This window comes from Panthera pardus, unplaced genomic scaffold (genome assembly GCF_024362965.1).
Source record: "Panthera pardus isolate Hobbes unplaced genomic scaffold, ASM2436296v1 HiC_scaffold_17, whole genome shotgun sequence".
In the NCBI taxonomy this organism is placed as follows: domain Eukaryota; kingdom Metazoa; phylum Chordata; class Mammalia; order Carnivora; family Felidae; genus Panthera; species Panthera pardus.
The window spans coordinates 99,549,385-99,568,685 of NW_026526732.1; the positions used below are offsets into that span (position 1 = coordinate 99,549,385).

The window sequence follows — 19,301 nt, forward strand, 5'->3', positions numbered from 1 at the left end:
AAAATGACCAGAACTCAAAAGATGCAGCACCCAACATCAACAAGATCAACATCAACAATGATAAATTGAGATAGTGAAAGCAAGGCTTGAAATAAGAGAGCAAAAAACATGTTCCCTAATTATTTGCCGGAATGAACATTTAATAAATGATATGGCTTCTACTGGAAAAAGATAGGTATGCTTTCATATCAAAAGAAGCCAGAGTATTTTACAAATGTAATCTGCCTTAAACAATGCAACCCACCAATCACCTGCCATATTAAAAACAAAACAAAACAAAATGAGAAAGAAGAAAGAAAGAAAGAAAGAAAGAAAGAAAGAAAGAAAGAAAGAAAGAAAGAAAAGAAAGAAAGAAAAGAGAGGGAGGGAGGGAGGGAGGGAGGAAGGAAGAAAGAAACGATCATTTTCAAGAGAGTCTGTAAGGGCCTGTGAAATAACTGGGTGTATGTACTCTTGTGCTATTTTAAAGATCATCCAGTACTTTAAGACAGTACTAAAGACAAATGCTAAAATTATAAATGATTCGAAGCCAAATCTTTAAACACAGGTCTCCCTGCAAAATTATTTCTTTGATTCTATCAACTTATAAGAGAATTTAGGAAATATCAGTTATTCAAAATGCTAATATTTGTTAAATGATATTATACTATATAATATCTTATTGTATATACTATATATTGCCTTACATGGAAAGAAAATATATGACCCAACAATTAAACTTAGCAAAAGCCTGGTTTACAAATTCAGTAAAAGATATTTCTTGATTTTTTTTGTAATATGTTAAGTGTCCATCAGATCTACTGTAAAGATTTTCATATCATATACTTTTGAATCCTAAAAATATTTAAAACTGATAAATGCAAACAACTCACCCTAACCTTCTAAGTTTCAAGTAAACATACCTAAAATAGACCTTTCTTTTTATGTGTAAATTCATATGTGTACTTGCAACGCAGAATTCTTGTTACACAATTAATATTTGAATACATTGGCATTACCCAGAATATCTGAAAATCAGGGATAATTTGATAATCAAGCAGAATTCAATCAAATTGAGAAAGAAGCTTAACAATTCCCTCACATCAGCTTTACTTAGAAACAATTCTGCTTAGCCAGTGTTCATATAACTGATTCATGTGATTAGACATAAGTGAAAGTTCTTCTGTGATTATTTCCAATGATTGCGCTCTTCTCACAAAAAGAATGAAGAAATTTCAAGACTGTGTAGGGTGTCTTTGCATGTTATGCTATAGTTTTTGGTAAAGAATTTTGTAAATTAATAACAACAGTCACAAAATTCCATTCCCTTTTCAGTAATATTTCCAGATAACTTCAATTTATACAACAAATTCATTAATTCATCCAGATTATCCATGAAATTATGATGTTAAAATCATAAGGCTATAATTTTGAAGGTCTCATTCAGAAGAAAAAACTGTTCCCTTCAACTTTCTCAAGACTATGGCTTCTAATTACCAAACATTCTACTGTAGTGAGTCATATTTTACCTAATAAAAATAATTCCATTTTGTTGCACTTTTGAATAGTTGATTATTGAAGAACTTCTAAGAAAACAACTCTGAAAAGTCTAAGAATGTTTGTTGTGTTTGTATTAACCTACATACATTTTTATTGTATTCTCCTATTCAATATATTAACAAGTATTTGCAATATATTTGTTTCTAATTTGCAAATACAGCAGATGTTACCCTAATTTACATTAATTAAAAAATACAGCACCATACTTTTATAAAATTCCCAGGAGTGAAGAATTATTTTTTTAATGAAAAAGATTCATTTTCCTAAATTCCTCTCAATGGGCTAAAAAAAAAAAGTAGTTAAAGACATGAATAACTTTGTGCAGAAAGAAAGAATGTATACCTCTCAAATGCTCAGTCAGCTCAGAATAGGTCCTTCATTTACCACTACCCTATAGATCCTTTACCAGTGATAATTAACTTCTCTAATGATGTCTACAAATTTCTATCCCTTCATCCTCTTCCATTATAACATCTTGTTTTGTTTTCTAGGTTTGTTAATGATGCTCTAATTCCTTCTCCTCAAGGCTATTCTCTGTCTTCCTCATCATTTATTTCTAACGTGATCTTTGTTGATCTCTTTGCTTTAAACACCTCTCCAAAGCTACCTTCAACTATGTTCTCCAATTCACAGCCTTCTTCTGATTCCTTGAGTTCCCTTACCATATACTTCTTCCAAAGTTATTCCTAACTTCTTCTTCTAGAAAGACTATCCTGAATTCTGGAATACATTCACAATAATCTCAGTAAGAGAAGATTCTTATAGTGTTCTGCTCTCATCAAGTGGATGATCTGAATGCTAAATCCACTCTTGGATCCTGTATAACAGAAGCCACCAGTTATTCTAACAACCAATCTCTCCTGTGGAGCTGTTATAATTTTAGTCAACCTAAATTAAGTGCTTCCGTATATATTCAATTTTTTCTAATGAGTCTTAGATTCCAAAGCATCTGAATAAAAGCAAGAGTGATTGATCTGCTGTCTGAATAGTTCCCAAGATTAGGATGGCACAAGAAATTGATCCATATAGTAGAGCTCTTGCTCCTAAATCTGTACAGCCATGCAAGGTAAAAACTTTAGATTCCATTTTGAGCTTATATGCAGTAATTACATTAAAACACCTTGGCCTCCTAAACACACCTATTTATGGGTCATCTCACTAATGAACACTCGTAATATCACTGGGCAGATAGATTCTCAGCCTTTCAAACCTTAACAATTTAAATAATATTTCTGGTATTTCTACCTCTAGTTGCACTCCCATTTAACCTAGCATTAGAGCAACTTTTTAAAATCTAATCAGAGCACACCTACACTCAAGATGTCATCAAAACTTTCTCCATGTATAATGTGAACTAAGTAACTTCCTTCATGACAGAGTCCCTCTCTCATCTCATCTTTCTCATCTCCTACTATTTTCCATCTCAGGTTTTAGAAATACTTTGTTCAATCTCAACCTTCCGGCCAGTATTGTCAACATTATAGCCACCTTGTTCTTTTTCTAATCCACTTGCCAAATCTTTAATTTTAAATCAATCGTGCTGCCATTATGCTCCTACACCTAATCTACTTAAAGCGGCTATGAAAATAATAATAATAACAAAGGGCTTCCCGGGAAGATGGTCAAGTAGGAAGATCTTAGGCTCACTTTATCCCAGGGATACACCTAGATAACACCCACATCAGTGTCAATAACCCAGAAAAAGACCTGACGACTGGCAGAACAGACTCTCCACAGCTAATTGTAGAGAACAGGCCACACCAAAGAGATTAGGGAAAGTAGAGACACAGTTGGGAGCCAAACTGACCCAGGGGACTGTCCTTAGAGGGAGGGACACCATGAGTGCTGAGAGGGGAAAGGAGCAGACCCCATACCACGTGCCCTGGGCACAAGGTACTTGCAGTGGGAAGAAAAATCCCCATAATATCTGGCTTTGAAAACTAGGAAGCCTAACTTCAGGAGTGCTTACAATCAGAGGGGCTTGACACCTGGAAATTTAAGAATCAGCAGGCTCAGCTCTGGGAGAACAGAAAAACAATAGGAAACTGAGTTCCAACCCTTAAAGAGACAGCACAACAAATAGCCCTGCTTAGACACAGCATAAAAGCAGCAGTTTGAAAAATGCCTGGAGTTGGGATGCCTAGGTGGCTCCCACCTAGTTAGTGTCCCACCTAGGTTAAGTGTCTGACTCTCAATTTTGGCTCAGGTCATGATCTCATGGTTTTGTAAGATTGAGCCCCAAATCAGGCTCTGCACTGCCAGTACAGAGCCTGCTTGGGATTCTCTTTCCCTCTCTCTCACTGCCCTTCTCCTGCATGCTCTTTCTGAAGATAAATAAACTTTTTTTTTAATTTAAATAAAGAAAAAGAAAGATTCCTGGGGTACACAGATTTGCTTACTAATCTCAGAGCATGTGCTGGAGGGGTAGGTATCTTTAGGAGACACCTCTAAAAACAAAAGAGCCTACCCCCCAGCCTACATACAGGGATATGTGCAGGAACCAGCATAGAACCAACACTATCCACCTAGCTCACTAACAGGATGCCCCACCCTCCTGCTCTTCTGCAAACTCACCTCATCCAACATGCTCTTGGAGGGAGGACATGCAAAGCCATGTTACAAGCATGGCAGTGTGAAAGCAGCCTTGAAAGGAGCCAGCACCACCTCAAAATGCCTCCTTCCCCAGGGATGGGGAAGAAAATCACACACAACATTCAACTCTGGCCATAACAATGGGCTGGAGGCAGATATCTTCTCTAAGTGCAGGCAATGCCCATCAACAAAGCTTTGCAGAGAATAACACAGCAAAAGCACCCTGCTATTTAGTACCACCACAGCACTGGCAAGTGTCTTGTCAGACTCAACTCAAGCCCAAGGCAACACCAGACCAACCCACTAACAACATAGGGGCCTAATTCTGCCGACAACAGGCAAAGAGAGCCTTTGAAAATGACTAAGCTGAAGGCTCAGCCACAATAGTAGGGGAACATGCAACATATATAAAAGACACTTCTGAATTTCCAGGTTCTGGTGAACAAGGGACACTGCACTGTAGGTCACTGCGGGGCCTCTTTTTCTCAAGGCCACTACTTTCAAGACTAGGAGACTTATAGCCAACTTTGCTAACACAGAGAAACGACAGAGAGTTAGACAAAATGAGGAGACAGAGGAATATATCCCAAATGAAAAAAACAGGACAAAATCACAGCAAGAGAGCTAAATAAAACAGAGATAAATAATATGCTTAACAGAGAATTTAAAGTAATGGTCATAAAGACTGTCACTGAACTTGAGAAAAAAGTGGAGGATCTCATTGTGACCCTCCACAAAAAGACAGAAAATATAAACAGTAACCAATCAGAGATGAAGAACTCAATAACTATAATTGAAAGTACATTAGAGGGAATAAATAGTGGATAAGAAGAAGTAAGAAGCACAGATCAGCAACCTGGAGGAAGAGTAATGGAAAGCAATCAAGCTGAACAAGAGAGAGAAAAAATAATAATAATAATAAATGAAAATAGATTAAGGGAACTCAGCGACACTATCAAGCATAATAACATTCACATTATAGGGAACCCAGAAGGAGCAGAGAAAGAAAAGAAGAAAGAAAATTAACTTGAAGAAATAACAGCTGAAAACTTTCCAGATCTGGGAGAGGAAACAGAAACTCAGATCAAGGAGATACAGACAGACCCCCAAAAAATTAACCCAAGGAGGCCTACACCAAGACACATAGTAATTAAAATGGCAAAAAGTAGTGATAAAGAGAGAATTTCAAAAGCAGTAAGAGAAAAGAAAACAGTTATGTATGAGAGAGACCCCATAAAGCTATCAGTGGATTTTTCAGCAGAAATGTTGCAGGCCAGAAAAGAGTGGCATGATATATTCCAAGTGCTGAAAGGAAATAAAACCCTACAACCAACGATATTCTATCCAGCAAAGCTATCATTCAGAATAGATAGAGAGAGTTTCCCAGACAAACAAAAGTTAAAGGAATTCATTACGACTAAACCAGCCTTAGAAGAAATATAAAGGGGACTCTTTGAGTGGAAAGGAAAGATATAAGTAGGAGTAAGAAAAGCTGGAAGCACAAAAGCAATAAAATTAAGTATATCTATAAAAAGCAGTCAAGGGATTAACAGAAAAAGGGATGTGAAGTATGACACCATATACCTAAGATGTGGGGGTGGGGGTGGGGAGAGAAGTAGAAATTTAGTGCTTTTGCAATGGGTGCAAACTTAAGCCACCATCAAATTAATATAGACTCTATATGTATTTAGATGTTATATATAATTCTAATGGTAACCACAAAGCGAAAACTGGTAATAGATACACAGAAAATAAAGAGAAAGGAATCCAAGCATACCACTAAAGAAAACCAGCAAACCATGAGAGCAGAGAGCAAGGGAAGAAAGAAACAGAGAAGAATTATGAAAACAACCATAAAACAAGTAACAAATGGCAATGAGTATGAACCTAACAATAATTATTTTGTTTGTAAATGGACTAAACACTCCAATCAAAAGACATAGGGTAATGGAATGGATAAAAAAACAAAAATAATAAGATACCTAGGAATAAACTTAACCAAGGAGGTGAAAAACCTGTACTCTGAAAACTGCAAAACAGTGATAAAAGAAACAGGTGACCCAAAGAAATGGAAAGACCTTCCATGCTCATGGGTCAGAAGAACAAATATTGTTAAATGTCTATACTACCCAAAACAATCTACAGATTTAATGCAACCCCTATCAAAATACCAATAGAATGTTTTACAAAACTAGAGCAAATAATCTTAAAATTTGTATTGAACCACAAAAGACCCTGAATAGCCAAAGCAATATTGAAAAAGAACAAAACTAGAAGTATCACAATCTCAGATATCAAGATATACTACAAAGTAGTAGTACTCAAAACAGTATGGCACTGGCACAAAAACAAACACATGAATCTAAAAGAACAGGATAGAGAGCCCAGAAATAAACTCACAATTATATGACCAGCTAATCTTCAACAAAGGAGGCAAGAGTGGGAAATGGGAAAAAGACAGTCTCTTCAACAAATCGTGTTTGTAAAACAGGACAGCTACATGCAAAAGAATGAAACTGGACACTTTCTCACACCTACACAAAAATTTACTCAAAATGGATTAATGACCCAAAACCATGAAAATTCTAGAAGAGAGCACAGGTAGTCATTACTCTGGCATTGGCCATAGCAACATTTTTCTAGAGGTATCTCCTGAGGCAAGGGAAATAAAAGCAAAAATGAACTATTGGGACTACATAAAAATAAAAAGCTTCTGCAAAGGAAAGGAAAGGAAATAATCAACAAAACTAACTTACAGCCTATGGAATGTGAGAAGATAATTGAAAATGATATATCTGATAGGGGGTTAGGATCCAGAAAATATATATAAAGAACTTATACAACTCAACACCAAAAAAAAGCCAATTAAAAATGGGCAGAAGGCATACACAGATATTTCTCCAACACATCCAGACATATGAAAAAATGCTCCACATCACTCATCATCATGGAAATTCAAATCAAAACCACCATAACATATCACCTCATACCTGTCAGAATGGCTAAAATCAAAAACACGAGAAAAAAGAAGTGTTGCTGAGGACTGGAAAAAAAAGAAACTCTCATGCACTGTTGGTAGGAATGCAAACTGGTACAGTCACTGTGAAAAACAGTATAAAAGTCTCTCAAAAACTTAAAAATAAAACCAGCATATGATCCAGTAATTCTACTACTGGTTATTTACCCAGAGAATATGAGAACACTAAATGCAAAAGATAAATGCACGTCTATGTTTATTGCAGCATTATTTATAGTAGACAAATTATAGAAGCAGCCCAAATGTCCACTGATAGATAGATGAATGGATAGAGAAGAAGTGGTACACACACACACACACACACACGAATATTACTCAGCCACAAAAAAGAATGAAAAATCTTTTCATTGAAAAGATGAAAAATGAAAAGAATGAAAAATGCAAAGTCTTGCCATTTGCAACAACATGGATGGATCTAGAGGGTATAATGGTAAGTGAAATAAGTGATTTCACTCATACGTGGAATTTAAGAAACAAAACAAACCAACAAAAAAAAGAGATAATAAAAAAGAAAAAACAGACTCTGAACTACAGAGAACAAATTTCTCCCAGAGGGGAGAAAGTAGGGCTGGGGAGACTGGGGGATGGGTGAAATAGGTGAAATAGATTAAGAGTACACTTATCATATGAGCTCTGAATAATGTTTAGAATTGTAGAATCACTGTACCGCTCGCCCAAAACTAATATAACACTGCACATTAATTATACTGGAATGTAAAAAAAAAAAAAAAAAACAATGGAGAAAAAAAGAAATAAAAAATAACACAGCCCTTTTGATTGGCAGGGCCACTGCACTTGACCTAGGAACTTGTCCCTTATGCAGATATCAGCCTAGAGTGGAACTGAATTCCCTGAACCTGTGCAGAGGAAGGCATCTTTCTCTCACATATGAGCTAGAAGGCACTTCAGATTGTCATCATAAAGTTAAGGTCTTACAGTCTCAACTGGGCCCTGTGCCTCTCAGTATTTTGTTGTTGTTGTTGTTGTTGTTGTTGTTGTTGTTGTTGTTTTCTTTTGTTTTGTCCTCAGCTTCCCATCCTGCCCTGAACAACAGGTCTTCCAAAAGTTAACACTCTCCATAAACCCTGTTCTCACCACTCCTCTTGTTGTACTCAATAGATGACCTAGATTCACTTTCTCCAAGGAAAACTGAGATTAACAGGAAAATCTATTGTTTTCTACATCTATTCTTATTCATTCTCCTTCCTTCTAAGGGAAAATGTTGACTTTTCAATTGTTTAAAAGGTAAATTTTCCCTGTGTACTCTGAATCACAGCAGCTCTTGCCTTCTTTGGAATCTTATTTCATCAGTTATGCCCCTTGTGCTACGTAGCCATCCTTTTTCCTTTTTATTAGCTGTCTCATTTGTCTCATAAATATAAAGCAGAATGCTTCCAAACTTTAAAAACATAGTAATAAATATTATGCGGTAGATTATAAAAATGCCCCAGATTCTCTACTCTTTTCATAAAAAAGGCAAAGTCCTCCTTTCCCACCCGCCTCCATCTCAACTGGCCTTAAGACTCGTTTTGGCCAGTGGGACATTAGCAAATGTGACACAAGAAGCAATGGCTTGAAAGACACAAATGCCTTGGAGCTTACTGGCTTGCTGAGGACAGAACATCACCATGACGTGAATGCGCCCAGGCTGGTCTACGGGAGGATACAAAACCACATCTCAGCTAACCAGCTACCAGCTGACCGAGCAGCCAATTGCAGACAAGTGAACCACAGCAAAGATTAGCTGACCCTATCACAGATACGCAGAACCACCCACCTGAACACAGCCAAACTTCTGACCTGTAGATATTTGAGCCAAATAAATGTTAGCTGTTTGAAAACACTACATTTTGCTTGGTTTGTTATGCAGCAAATGCTAACTGATAAAAACATGTGCACACACGTGCACCAAGAGTTTCGTGGATCCTGCATATCCCTTCATTTCAGACCCATGTTGTTTTCTTCTGACACCTGTACCATACAATCACTGTATTGATTTCCTTACTTCACCCAACACACCTTAAAGAGACTTCCTAACGAGCCCCACCCTTTTATTATCCCCGCCTCTTTTCAAAGGAGCAGAATCCATGACTTGCTTCTAATAGAATGTGGCAAAGGTGAAGGCATTTTTCAGATGTAATTAAAGTCCCTGGTCAGCTGGCTTTAAGTTAACCAACAGATTATCCTGCGTAAGCATGACCTCATTAAGTGAGCTCTTTAATTTTTTAAGTTTATTAATTTATTTTGAGAGAGACAGAGGCAGCATAAGTGGGAGAGGGGCAGAAGCAGAGGGGGAGACAGAGAAGCCCAAGCAGGCTCCGCACTGTCAGCATGAAGTCCAATGGTGGGACTCGAACTCGGGAAACCAGTTCACGACCTGTGTTGAAACCAAGAGTCAGACGCTTCACAGATGCGCCCCAAATGAGCTCTTTAAAAGAGGGTCAAAAGTTTAGAGATTACAGTGTCAGAGATTTGCTTTCTCATTGTCAGCTTTAAGAAGTAAGCTCCCATGAGTTCTACAGCCTCTAGGAAAAGAATTCTGCCAATAACAAGAGGGAGTTGAGGAGCAGATCCTTCCCTTGCAGGGCCTCCACATGAGAGGGCAGCCTGATCCCTTAACTTCAAACTCAGGAGGCCCTGAGCAAGGAACAGTTTCAGCTGTGCACAGACTTCTGACGACGGAAGCCTTAAGACAATAAATAGTATTTTATTAAAGCCAATAAATTTACGGTCATCTGTTATGCAGCAATAGAAAACTAACACACTTCCCAATGACCTCTAAAGAGTTTTTATCCCCTACTCTTCCACAGGAACTGTTATCACCAATGTCTACAGTGATTTTTTTTTCTATGCCCAAGAGGCACTAGGGCAAAACAAATGCCTTATCGTTTCTGATTTCTCTATAGAATCTGACCTCCTATCTCTCTCTCCTTTTTAAAGCTGTTTTATCTGTGGCTTTTATTTCATCACTGTCTCCTACTTTATCTCCTGTCTTCTGATGAGTCCTTTCCAGAGTCCTTGTCTTCTTCTACCCGCTTCTTATAAGTTGGCACTTCCCTGGTTGTTCGCACTATCTGAAATGTCCAGGCCCTAGGTATCTGCCAAGAAAACTTGTATTCATCATGCACATTGGGCTTCTACAGTGTGAACCTTCCTGATGGTGCGGGCTGATCTAGGCATCCTCCCCCTGAATCTCCCCTTGTTCCTAGAACGTGTTCTTTTCACTGTCATTGTTTTCAGGTGCATCTTTTTCAAATCCCCTGAAGGCAGGTCCTGTCTTTTACAATTAATTCCCTTACTCTCCTGTACCTGGCATATTACCTTCATGCAGGAATGAAGAAACAAAGTGTCTAGTGGATATAAGAACAGAATGACAGACTGCTAGGACCTAGAGTCTCATCACCTTTCTTTGAAGAAAGCCTCATCAGTGACTGTCCCTCCTTGTTCTTTTTTTATTATTTTTTTAATGTTTATTTAATTTTGAGAGAGAATGAGAGAGAGACAGCGTGTGAGCAGGTGAGGGGTAGAGAGAGAGGGAGACACAGAATCCAAGGCAGGGTCCAGCCTCCAAGCTATCAGCACAGAACCCAATGGGGGTTCAAACTCATGAACTGTGAGATCATGACCTGAACCAAAGTCAGGAGCTTAACCGACTGAGCCACCCATGCTGCTCTGCTCTAGACTCTGATTAGTGAAGATGAGCAGAGGAAGGGGAGAACAGGGACTCTGACATCCGGTTCAGTCTTTATTTCGCCAACAAGGAAAAAAATTGAATTCTGACATCAAGTCAGGAGACACTCCTGTTAATAGGAGCCATCAACTTTCTGCTGGAATCGTCAAAGCAACTTGATTTTCCATTAATGTGCTTTCTCTGCCCCTTAGGCTAATGGCACAATTGATCTCATCCAGAGGAAACAACCTGCTACCACTGGGGGATCGCAAGGGTTCTGCCAGCACAGAGCAGATTAAAGCCTGGGAGCATAAGGAAAGCTTCTATGTCTAATGCCCTAGCCAAATAATTTGTTGTAATCTCTTTTCCATGGATCCATAAAATCTAGGTACTTAATATATATGCATGCCAGTGTCCTAATTTCCCACACTTTGATGTAAGAACAGCCTTTATTTAACCCCAGCCAGTTTTTTTACCTCATTTTCCATGTCTTCTCCTTTGTTCTTATGCCCAAACTACAGCTGAACCAATATAAAACCTCTGTCTCCTTACAAGTTCCTTACCCTGCACCCCCAAACACGCTGCCATCTCAAATTCTTTATTTTTATTTCTTTTGAGAGAGACGGAGAGAGAGTGCAAGTGAGAGAGGGGCAGAGAGAGAGGGGGACAGAGGATCAGAAGCAGGCTCTGTGCTGACAGCAGAGAGCCTGACATGGGGCTTGAACTCATGAACCTGCCTGCTAGGTCATGACCTGAGCAGAAGTCAAATACTTAACTGACCGCGTCATCCAGGGGCCCCTCTCAAACTTCTTAAATATAGTAAATCACCTGTGGAGAACATACCACGAGCCAGGCACTGTTCTAGGCACATTACATATATTATCTCATTTAATCTTCACAAGGGAGGTTGATATCATTACCCCATTTTATGAATGAGGAAACTAAGGTTTAAGATTCCAAGTGACTGTCCAGAGGAGCATGGCCAGTATGATGCCTCTGTCGTTCCTGCCTTCCCATACCATCTCTCCAGTACATGGTCTCCTTTCCTTACCATCTATCCCTATCTTAGCTGCATTTCTGTCCCTATCACCCCCCTCATACTGCTCTCCTTAAGGTCACCAAATGACCTTCTGATTCCCAGATTTAATAGGCTTTGAGGGTCCTACTTTATCTGACCTTGTTTTGTATTTTATTTTTCCTCATGCATTATTTATAATATTTTATTTTTTTAATTTATTTGATGTTGTTTATAGGCTATTCTTTTTGTTCAACATCCCTCCAGCTTTCATTGCATGAAACCCCTTTCTGCAACTTCCTTTGTCACCTCAGTCCCTGTCATTGGCTTCTAGTCTTTCATAGACCCTTCACATTTTGCTCTTTCCTGGTTTGTATCTTGTTTGTTTTAGAGAGAGAGAGAGCACAAGTGGGAAAAAGGGGCAGAGAGAGAGAGAGAGAGAGAGAGAGAGAGAATATGAAGCAGGCTCCAGGCTCAGAGCAAAGCCCAATGCAGGCCTCAATCCCACAACCCCAGGATCATGACCTGAGCTGAAATCAAGAGTCGGGCGCTCAACTGACTGAACCACCCAGGCACCCCTTTCCTGGTTTGTATCTTATGTCTTTTTGTTCTACATTCTTTCCATGAGTAAATACCTCCACCCTCATCAATTTATATAGCAAAATCTCCAGTCCCGCATTCCTCTTCTGTTTTCCAGATTCATACTTCCAGCTCCTTCCTAGGGAATCATGCTGTGCCACCAAGGCATCACAAACTCTGCATCAGATGTCTTATCTCTTGCTATCCCTTCCCAAGACCTATTACATTTCCCTTAACTAATGATATCAGCATTCATCCAATTTCCCTGATTATAAATTTCGTTCATCCTTGATTTTTCCCATATATGTCAATGAAAAATGCTTACCCTGTAAGTTCTTTTTTTAATTCCCACTGTTTGCCTCAGCTACAGGCTTTATCATATGTCTTTCAGCCAAACCACTGTTTGTTATGTGTATATTCACTTCTCTGTTAACTCTTAATACTATCCCTAGGTAAGACGATTCTTAGACTTTTATATCATCATTCAAGATGTCAACACTCAAAAATATTACTCTTTCTTTCTGAATTTTATTTGAGAGGATTTTAATTCAATTGCTTATTTTATACAGCATTTTTACTTTTGACCTACAAAGTTTTTAATTGTCTAGTGATTTTTTTAACATAATGTGCTTTTATTTAAACATGCCACTTCAGTGAAAGTATTTGGGATATAAATATATTCAACCCAATATTTATATTCACTATATTCATGATAATATAATAATCACTATAGGGAACAACATGTTTAATAAAAATGGATTTAACATGGACTTTTACCTCTAAAGACTTTACAATCTGCTAGGGGAGATAAGGTATGCACCTAAATAGTTATAATACATGCTGAAATAGGATAATTGTTATAAAAGATGTACCAAAAGAAAAAAAGACAAAAAGAAAAAGCTATCAGAATCATATTGAGGGAGAGTTTATTCTGACTCAGAGAACCAAAGCTGACTTCATGAAGGGGTCAATATCTGTGCAAGGACTCCAAAGCTGTGAATACTTAAATATTTATTCCTTTTACACACCTTACTGAACCTCACCTATGTGAAAGAAACTGTAGTAAGTGCTGGAAACACAGAAATAAATGAGATAGAGCTTGACTTAAGTTGTTCTCTGCCTACTGAGGAAGAAAAAATAATGTGTCATTACAACACAGCGAAAAGGAGTTATAATAGAGATTTTCTAAAAAGGCTAAAAATATATATGGAAAGTGGAAGAGGTGCTCCTTCTGCTGAGCTTAGTGTTAAGTAGCCCAGGCCAAAACGGAGATGGGTCTGGGGAAGAAATAAGCTTTACAAAGAGGAATCAGGGGCTCAGGGATGGAAAGCTACGAAGTGTGTACTCTTGTGATAGTTCAGAAGAACCAAGGAAGAGAAGTACAAGATGTGAACAGAAAATGACATCTAAGCTAGTTTCTTGAAAAGGTAAAAGCCAAACCAGGAACTGAAGGCATTTTTTAGGATAGCTTAATAAATTGTTGCTAATAGTGCTAATTTGTAGACAGTTCTATACATGGATTCATTTTTACCAGTTAATTCACTTAAATGACTACATTTCTGATTGAAAAATTGACGTTGTTGGCATGAAGTAATCCAATCAGGATATTCTTTAGAGTTGTTGTTCCTACTACTGACTACATTAAAATACTGAATGCCTTCTTTGGTGCCTGGATCATTGTAAATGATGTAAACATTTGTGGGTAACAGTTACCTTATTTCATCTTATTTTTATTTGATGATGTTCTACTATTCATCACTCAAATGGATTATTATAGGAAATGGAAACAGGAACAATGGCTATTCCCAAACTTTCCAAGGTCTACTATTCCTCCATTAGTGGTAACCGTAATTTTCAGCCACTACTGGTGAATTAGGTTGAACTTTGCCTTTTCATTAGGAGCTTTGATAACATGAACTATAACCTACTGCAAAATAATATATTTTGGAAAAAAGATCCCAAGGTATGTATCCAGTCTCTAGTTTGACTTATATATATTTGATCACATAAAAACAAGTTAAATGACCAACTCAGGGGGAAAAAATCTAACAATTGGGGGAAGGAGTGAATCAAAAATCCAAAAATTGCTTCATTAAGAATATTTTCTTTGTTTTCTTCTATTTTTTATCATCATGCCTTTATGTTCTTCTTCACAGGGGCCAGATAAAATTACCCTCCCCTGACTATGAGAGCCCCCATGTCTACAACTTGGTGATTCCATCATCTTTCCTGAGGCAAGAAAGAAATGTTTAAGCCTAACACTGCTTACTGAGAATATGTTTAATTATATAATTAGAACATTTCCAATCATTGAGAATAAATTTTGAGAGGAAATAAATGTTTTAGTCCAGTAGACCAAGATGGGGGTACCCTACTGAGAGTCTTCTACCACGAAAGAGTAGCCTAAGGATACTGGATACTTAAAAGTGACATAAATTAAGCATCAGGAAGTCAGTGAAAGCTGCAGAAATGAAGATAGGGTGACACCCAAATAAGATGCCTACTCTACAATTATGCATAGGTCCTATCAGCCCCAAAGGGCCAACTCACCAATAAAAATGTTCTCCCAACTACTTTGAGATGCTTGCAAGTGCCTTGTCTAACAGATCCTAAATAGGACATCATGATACTGACTCCTGCTTTACAAAAGAGAACTTTGCATCCACTATCCACTCCCAAAGCCAGTCTTTGCATTCCTGACATTCTACCTAGGCCTTGTCAAAACCATTTTATAATTTCATTATGACAATTAGCCAGCCAATGGCAAATCTTTCATATTTTTCCCTTCAAAATCCCTCTCTATCCACCTCCTTTCTTTCCTGCCTGTCACAGAAATGGGTCTTAAATAGGTTCTCCATCTTAAAGGAACTCTTCAATTTTGCTGCTAAGTTTTGGGGTGGAATCTTCTCCCCATTTCGCTGAGGCAAGCCCTGCACTGGTGGGTTCCAGGACTACAACAGATTCTCTCCATAAGACACACAGGTGAGATTTCTTTTTTCTTACACACTCTTATTTCCTAGCCTGTCCTTTTACTACTCTTTCAGCAGTTTAAAAGTAATGTGTCTACATCTGATATTCAATTGATGTCTTCCCACAGGATCTTTCTCCTATCTGAAGTATGCTTTTGGATGCAGCCAGCTAACCCAGCACTGTCTCCTAAGAAAGTCCCAGTATCAACCTCTTCCAAGAATTATTCAAAAGTAAGAGATAACATTCCCCCAGATCCACTCCAGCTGAATATTTTACATTTTCTCTTCAGCCAATTCGCAGTACAATTATATAATCTTTTTTGTCTTATGAATTAATTATCTATATTTACTCTGATGATTTATGATCTTGGGATTTTGGTTTTTTAGTATCTTTTCTCTTTGAGAGTTTTATTTGCTTCAAACAGGAAGGCCTTTGCAGACAGCCTAGGATAAAGAGTATGTAAACATTTTCTTTTATTCTATGACAAGAAGAAAAACCTACCTGCCCATGCTTTTGTGGAGGGGCAATCCCATGAGACATTTCAGGATGTGATGGGGCCTGGAGGTCTGTCCCCCGTGTTTTGGGACGTACCACATCAGAGGCCAGAGTGGAGGAAATTGCTAGAGACTTGGGCCGAGAAGCTGTGGTGCCCATCCCTCCAGGGGGGCCTTGTTCACCTTTTCCACTGGTAGATTCGTCTTCCCCTTCCGAGTCCACAACAAAGACATATTCAGCTTTAAAGAGGTCACTTTGCTGCATTCCTTGAAGTTCGTTTGCTTTGAGTCCACTTCCTTGTGAAATATTTTCACTGACCTCTGAAGGATAAATCAATGTTCCTTGGTCTCTCTCCCGTTGGCTCCCAGCATTCAAGGTCAAGTACTCATTGGAATCAGACTGTAATTAATGTAGAGACATAAAAGCATTGACATTGGTTTGACACTGGCTTCTGTTTTGCCTGTACTCTTAAAAGTTTAACCTGCTTATGATTTCCAAAGACTAGAATTTTTAGGAATATATTTAAAAATCAGGTTGACTTAGGAGAGACTGGATTGAAATTAATGGCTTACTTTTTTTCAAAAAAAAAATTTAATGTTTATTTTTATTTTTGAGAGAGAGAGACAGAGACAGAGCACAAACTCAGGAGGGGCCGAGAGGTAGATACATAATCTGAAGGAGATTCCAGGCTCTGAGTTGTCAGCACAGAGCCCAGTGCGGGGCTTGAGCCACAAACCATGAGATCATGACCCAAGCTGAAGTCGATTAAGTTGACACTTAATCAACTGAGCCACCCAGGCACCCCTGAAGTTAATGGCTTACTTTTACAAGCCCGGTTGTCTGTCCTAGTCCAAGCCCAAACAACTTCAAGCTCAGAATCAATATCAAGTAAACCTGCTTTAAAATAAATCATGATATAATTTCTTAAAAAGAAATAGAGATAGCAATGTTTCCCATGAAGGCATTCATGAAACAAATGGGCGTTGGTCAAGTGTTTAGTTAATGGTCAGGCAAAACCTGTATAAGTCAGAGAGAAAGGAAACCCCACTGAAAGTTCCTGAAATAGTACAAATCTCTCTGAAAGTCTGAGAGGAAAAATAAAACTAGAACAAAATGCGTAGGTATTCAAACAAAACAATCTAAACTAATTGGGAGGAACTCAAGAATCAGACACCAGGAAAAAAAAGTATTTTTAGTACAAAGTATTTTTCACCACTGTTTTATTTTGTAATTCTAATCTTTTCCCATCCAATTTTTTTATGAGTACAGAGAGGGTTTACAAGACCAAAGTATGATAGCTTTATCAAACTATCAAGCATCTTTTTTAAAATGATAGCTGTACTGTACATTAAGATTGTATTTAAAAGACCCAACGTTTATTTTCTTGGCTTTGATAACCATGCTGTGGTCACTATCCTTTTCTTTGCAACATTTCTTTAGGTCTAAAATTACTGCAGAATAAAAAATAATAAAGAAGACACTAAATAAACTAAAATAAATGAAATTTCAACTGTGGTGGTAAACTTAACGTGCTATTATATGCATATATATCATATGTGTAAAAATAGAAGTCAAACTACTGATTATATATAACTAAAAAGGTGATTTTATATACCCACTGTACATTTCTCAGCTGATGATAATTTAGTCAAGATAAACATAAATTGCTTCTGATTAGGATTTCTCTGACAATGGTCATTTCATATATTAAATTATAATGCTATACAATAATAAAAACCCAAATTAGAAAGAAGTTTAAATTAAATGTAAAAGGATTCAGGAGTGCCTGGGTGGCTCAGACAGTTAAGCATCTGATTCTTGATTGTCAGCTCAGGTCATGATCTCACGGTTTGTGGGATTGAGCCCCAAGGTGGGCTCCATGCTGACAGTGCAGAGCCTGCTTGAGATTCTCTCTCCCTCTCTCTCTCTGCTCCTCCCCTGTTCGTTCTCTCTCTTTATCACAATAAATAAACTTTTAAGAAAATTAAGGATTCAGAGACAGATTGCTTATTATAAAAAGTAACAATAACTAAAAAGATGGCAAAAATTGAACCAGTCTTCGAAAACCTTATTAGTGATCTAAAATAATTCCCTTCCCCATAGTCCATCATTCTCTATTCCTTTAGTTTGATGTACTTTTGTACAGCTTTATCATTATCTGAGATTTCATTATATGCTTTTCACTTTGTTTATTGTATGCCTTCCCAATAATGAGTTACAGGAGTTGACTTTATTAATTCAGAATCCACTGCACCAAACACATAATGAGTTCAGTAAACAGTGGTTGAATATATAAATTATCAAGGGGTTATTTAGCCTGCCCTATTATAATATTGAACTATTTAAAAAATAGGAAGAAAAATCTTGAATATTCTAAAGATATAGTTGTGTGCATTTCAGTGCAATCAGCAAATAAATATCAATGTCTCAGGAAGCTCTGGAAGTTTGCAACCAAGATTAATATATATGTCCACAGTCATCTCATATGCTCATAGCACCTATAACAAAGGATCCCATAACTATGTGTGTATGTGTGTGTACATATTTGAGAACTCTTAGAGAGAAATTTCCTGGACATTCCAATTGTCGTGTGTAGGATCTCCATGAAATAATGTGGCCTTAATAGTCTTTGAAATAAGGCAGTAGCATTGAAAAATCTCAGGATCACAGATATATTTATAGCTTTCTAGATAAGATGTTTTCATACACCCAAGGTGAATCAGATTATTTTGCCCCTTTTTAGTGAATCAAGAACACCACAAAATCCCCCAGTCACATTTTATTCATAATAAGACAGTATTAAAATACATTTTTTTAAGTAGGTTCCACACCCATCATGGAGCCCAACACAGGGCTTGAAATCAGGACCCTGAGATCAAGACCTGAGGTGAGATCAAGAGTTGAACACTTAACCAACTGAGCCACCCAGGCACCCCTTAAATATATTTTTTAAAGAGAAAGGGTTTTTTAGCCAAACTGTCATTGTGCTAACACAAGTCATTATCAGGGTTTTTTTGTCTGTTTTAATTTTATTTCCAGTTTTGGTCTCATTTTGGATAAGCATAATCAGTGTATAAATACAATTTTATAACCTATGTTGTTGCTTACTATTATAAAGTTAATACTTTCCATGGAATTACATAATCACTATAATTATAACCTTGTAAAAGTAATTTATTATCATATTCTTAATTTTTTTTCTGATTATTAGCTATTAGACTATTTTTATTTTTCCCTAATTGTTTTCCTAAATGACATTTTTCTGCCTTTGTACTATTTCCTTAAAATATATTTCTTTTTTTTATGTTTATTTATTTACTTTTTGAGAGAGAGAGAGAGAGAGAGAGCAAGCCAGGGATGGGCAGATAGAGAGAGGAAGAGAGAGAATCCCAACCAGGCTTTGC

The 19,301-nt window shown here is 37.4% G+C and overlaps 1 protein-coding gene across 14 annotated transcripts in view; it reads right to left on the reverse strand.

Annotated features, from left to right (window-relative positions):
* MLIP (muscular LMNA interacting protein) overlaps positions 1 to 19,301 on the reverse strand; it is a 247,734-nt gene that overhangs the window by 115,166 nt on the left and 113,267 nt on the right. For all 14 annotated transcript variants that reach the window (XM_019457447.2, XM_019457445.2, XM_019457441.2 and 11 more), the window contains one exon: positions 15,904 to 16,296. In XM_019457447.2, the coding sequence (XP_019312992.2) occupies positions 15,904 to 16,296 (393 nt within the window). The remainder of the gene's footprint in view (positions 1 to 15,903; positions 16,297 to 19,301) is intronic.